This window comes from Charadrius vociferus, unplaced genomic scaffold (genome assembly GCF_000708025.1).
Source record: "Charadrius vociferus isolate BGI_N301 unplaced genomic scaffold, ASM70802v2 scaffold794, whole genome shotgun sequence".
In the NCBI taxonomy this organism is placed as follows: domain Eukaryota; kingdom Metazoa; phylum Chordata; class Aves; order Charadriiformes; family Charadriidae; genus Charadrius; species Charadrius vociferus.
In genome coordinates, this window is record NW_009647837.1 from 45,142 (window position 1) to 49,576 (window position 4,435).

The 4,435-nt window shown below is 55.8% G+C and overlaps 2 protein-coding genes across 2 annotated transcripts in view; both read right to left on the reverse strand.

Moving 5' to 3' along the window:
• Window positions 1–1,419: 1,419 nt before the first annotated feature.
• Window positions 1,420–3,558, reverse strand: ZBTB39 (zinc finger and BTB domain containing 39). Its single transcript, XM_009882809.1, has one exon. The coding sequence runs from the start codon at window positions 3,556–3,558 to the stop codon at window positions 1,420–1,422; it is 2,139 nt and encodes a 712-aa protein (XP_009881111.1).
• A 43-nt stretch (window positions 3,559–3,601) lies between these two features.
• The window catches only part of MYO1A (myosin IA), a 16,773-nt gene continuing 15,939 nt past the window's right edge, over window positions 3,602–4,435 (reverse strand). The window contains exon 15 of the mRNA XM_009882818.1: window positions 3,602–3,667. Coding sequence (XP_009881120.1) covers window positions 3,602–3,667 — 66 coding nt within the window. The remainder of the gene's footprint in view (window positions 3,668–4,435) is intronic.

Genomic DNA, 4,435 nt, shown 5'->3' on the forward strand with positions numbered 1-4,435 from the left:
GTTCGCCCCGGCTATCGCTGCCGGCTCCCGGAGCCGCTGCACCGCAGCCCCTGGCAGGCGCCTGCTGAAGTTACAGCACGATTCGACAAGAGATGAACGAACTCACATGGCACCAACAACATCCTGCAACACACATTTGCCACGAGACATGTCCGGGATGCGGTGATCCATGGCGGCAGCCACGGGAGGGGGCTATCCCTTCAGCAGAGAGAAGAGTCCTTCTCAAATGTACCTTCCTGGGAGTTAAGGCAAAGCTTCATCACGTCTTGTCTGCTGGGATCCACGCAGCCGCAGCGACGCCGCTCTCCGGCGTCCAGCACTTCCAGCAGCGGGCAGCCCTGGGACACACCGTGCCGGCAGAGCACAACGTGCATGGCTGCTATCGGCAGAGGAGAGCCGAGGAGACGTCGGCATGCTCTCAACGGCCAGCTGCGGGCCGGCAGAAGTTAGGTGTGACCGTGGCATCGCAAAATATCTCCCATGGAGCAGTCAACCCCACGACACGAACCTGCTTCGCCTGCCCTTCGAGAGATCGCTCTGCTCACGCGGCCGCCACTCTCCTTGCACGCAGCCGCCCCGCTGCTTGGGCTCTTCAGAGCGCTGGTGTCACTCCTTCGTCTCCTCCTTCGGAGTTGGGGTTTCGGGGCACAAGCGAGCGGTGTGTAACGGGCACGGCAGAGAAACTGGCAGCCTCCCGCAGGGCTCCCGCAGACCAGCGGCACTGCCTGGGAACTGCCCTGGCGAGCGACAATCTCCCTCCTACTCATTTACCGCCAGGCAACCCTCCTCGTTTGCGTGTGCACACTCACGTGCTGCTTGCTCATCTCCCCTGACGCGACTTCAAGGCTGATTCGGTGACACGTACTTTGCTTATCTCCTCGCAATAGCAGCAGAACCCCAGTGATGCCGAGAACGAGTCTTTTTTCCTTTTTTCTTTCCTTTTTTTTTTTTTTTTTTTTTCCTTTTCTTCGAGTCCAGCACCATCCTCCTCTGGCTCTGTCCCTCTCTACTGAGGTCAGGTGTGAAAAATCTTAGCAGCATCAGTTTGTGGACAAGCTCAAACTGAGGGTTAGCCTAGTCGAGTGGGCTAAAAGGTTAAAAAAAAAATAATCTAGATTCCAAACCTAGTGAGAAACACTAAAAACACAGAACTCGATGGCCTCTAACAGGACCAGAGGTAAGTAAACACGACAGACTTCTTGGAAACAGTGACGTAGCTTACGTTCTGTTAACTTGTACAATGCCACCAATCTAAAAAGCCCTAGTAAGGCCAAAAAAAACAAATTAAAAAAAAAAAAACCATAGAAAAGGAGGATTCCATTGGTGATGCCTGACCATTAAATAAAATAAATGACATTTTTTCCACAGCTTCTGTAATCAGCGTTTGCTCCTTTCCTGGCCCTGCCCTGCCTCACCCCATCAGCTGTCCATGTTTTTCTCCGCATCTTTGGAATGGATGATATACATGAAAGTCTGTTCGATGGTGAAGTCCGGGGGGAGGCTGCCTTTGTGCACGCCTATGTGCTTGCTCATGAGGTTGAGCGTGGAGCTGTAATGCCCACACACAGTACAGCGGTACATGAGGGCTCCCGAGTGCGTCCGCAGGTGGCACTTGATGGTGGAGCGGCCGCGGAAGAACTTGTGGCACACTTTGCACTGGTAAGGTTTTTCTCCGGTGTGGATCCTCCGGTGGTAGTTGAATTCGCTGGTGTGGGCAAACCTCTTCCCGCAGACCTTGCAGCTGTACTTGCTGTTGCCTGGCTGGTTTTGCAGCGCCAAATCTTCACTCAGGAACTCCTCCGGCAGCTTCCTCTTCTGCAGGCCCTGCTGCTGGAGACGGTCTCCAAAGCTGGGTCGGATGTCCAGGCTGCCCCCGCACTTGTGCTGGCTGACGTGGTAACGATACGCCGCCTCCAGCTTGAAGCTCTGGCCACAGAAGTGGCACCGGAAAAGAGTCTCCTCCACGTTCTGGTGAACGGCCAAGTGCTTCTCCAGGAGGTGCCGATCCACGAAGCTGTTGGCACAAACAGAGCAGGAGAAGACCGAGATCCCCAAGTGCGACAGAGTGTGCCACATCAGGCTGCAGAGACTGAGGTGCCTCTGGTCGCACACGCCACACGTCTGGCTTTTCAAGTTCACGTGGTCCAGGATGTGGTTGCGGATGGTGTGGAAATCTTTGGCCAGAGGCTTGCCGCAGGCAGCGCACGCCAGCTCTGAGCCAGGCCCTCCCCCAAACATGGTGATCTTCCCCAGCAGCGGGTCGCTGGGGTGGACAATGATGTTGTTGTCAAAGACCCCTTCTCGTCGGTGGAGGGTCAGCTGCCACTGGGTGAAGAACTTGGTCTCGCACATGTCGCAGGAGAAGAGAAAGATGCCGATGTGGGACAAAACATGAGTGACCCTGGAGTTCCGGTCCTGGAAGTGGGTTTCACAGACCTTGCAGTTCCCGGTGAGCAGATCAACGTGATCTCTCGCGTGCTGGCGGATCAGCTGGATGTTGGGCTCCAGGACCTTCTTGCACACCTGGCAGGGCATGGCCTTGCTATCCTGGCTGTCGTTCTCAAAGGCCAGCTCGTCCTCACTGTCATCACTCAGCTCAATAACTTCTTCCGACGGGCCCAGCTCTTCGCTGGCATCTTCGAAACGCAGTTCGTCCTCGCCCAAATCCTCCAGCTGAAGCTCATCCATCTGCCCAAAACCTTGCTCTTTGGAGTGGTCACTGTTGCTGGGACAGGAGTTGCTCCCCGTGGAGATGTCCAGGGAAGGATCAGCGGTAAAGAAGCTGCCCTTGCCATAGTCGCCATTGCTCTGGACCTTATACTGCTGGCAGGAGCTTGTCGTGGTTCGAACGACGATGTTCACACCGCCCAAGCTGGGCTGGGTCGCCGCACTTGCAGCAGGAGCGAACTGCCCCTGGTCCGATTCCTGTTCTGTCTTGGGAGGCTGCTGCGGATGCATCAGGGGAAGAGTCTGACTAGCTTCGCTCACGGTATTCCTCTCATCCTCCTTGTAGCTGCCTGCTGCTTCCCCGTGCAAGATGTAATTCCGTTCAGGGCCAAAATGTTCCCCGCCGCTCCGGATTTCACCCAAAGAATGGCTCTGCTCTGAGGAGGTGCTGCTCAGAGGACCTGACCGGCCTTCACTCATGGACAAGGAGGGTTGCTTCGTGATGGCTGAGCTCTCCAAGTCAGGGAAGGTTGAATGGCAGGCCTTCAGCAGATCTTCCATGCCCAGCCGCTCTGCTACCTCGTAAATGACGCCCACGTTGATCAGGTCTGTGAAGAGCTCCGAGGTGTACACAAAGCTGAGGATCTTCTCGAAGTTGGCCGGTGTGATGAAATCCACTACGTAGGTCCTAGCAGCATCCAGCCCCGTGTTTAGAAAGAGGTTCTGGAAGTAGCCTGCGGCGCAGGCCAGAACAGCCTTATGCGCAGCAAAGGAGCGGGTGCCCACCAGAATGGTGACGTCGCACATGGTCTCGGAGAGCCTGCACTTGTTGAGTTCCTTCAGCAGGTTGTTGGGGTGATTGGTGCTGTGCAACTTGATCCTCATGCCCATCTTAGCAGCTGCTTAGGAGTCCCTCTCCTGGTCAGCTTCTTCTTCACACATTCATCAGTTGCGTGAGCAGGAGGCGCTTGGCATCCAGGAACTGGCAGGGCAAGGGGCTCTGGAGAGAGGAAAATGCAAAAAATGTTAATACCTCAACAACCAAAGAGACATCATTCTAGTCATACCTCAAATTTTCCACCTTCCTGACGAGCAACAGAGGAGCAGCAGCGTAGCTGCTTAGATGGAGATCAACTAAAACCTATCTTGTAACTTCGACGAGTGACTCTTTGGGAAGGGAACGATGCATAAAGGGAAACGCACAAAAAAAAAAACCCAAATAAAAAGCCACGTAGTCTGCAAGCAACAGGCTGAAGTTCCCGCTTCTATTTGGGCATGGAAAGAGGCTCCTTGGTTCCGAAACTGAGCCCCAACCGGTGCCTGTTACGCAGACATCCCCCCGCTCTCCGAGCCAGGGGCAGTGCTCCTGTCCGGGGGGCAGAAATTCAGACTCTACACGCTGGTCGGCTTCGCCTCCGGGTCTCCTCCAGCCACCACCGCTTCATACCTTCGCTTCAGATTTCTCTCATACCCACACGGTAACTTTGGGGTTCCAGGTGGGATCTCATTTCAGATTCTCCCCGGGACGACAGCTTCTCCACTTCCCCTGGGGTTTCTCCTCGGCTGCAGCGGCACGGGCAGCACCTCCCAGTGCTCCCAGTCGGGGTTTGTGCCGCGTTCCCTGGCTGCCACCAGACACCGGTGGCATCAGCAATTCCCACCTCAGCTCGTCCTTCCATCTCTTTGACACCCCGTCCCACTCCGGAGCGCTCGGCCAGCTCTCGGGCCACGCGGGGGGACTCGACGAACTCACCCCGGGACCTCCATC

Excerpts from the sequence above, each read along its gene's own strand:
- ZBTB39 (XM_009882809.1), bottom strand. The coding sequence starts at position 3,558 with ATGGGCATGAGGATCAAGTTGCACAGCACCAATCACCCCAACAACCTG.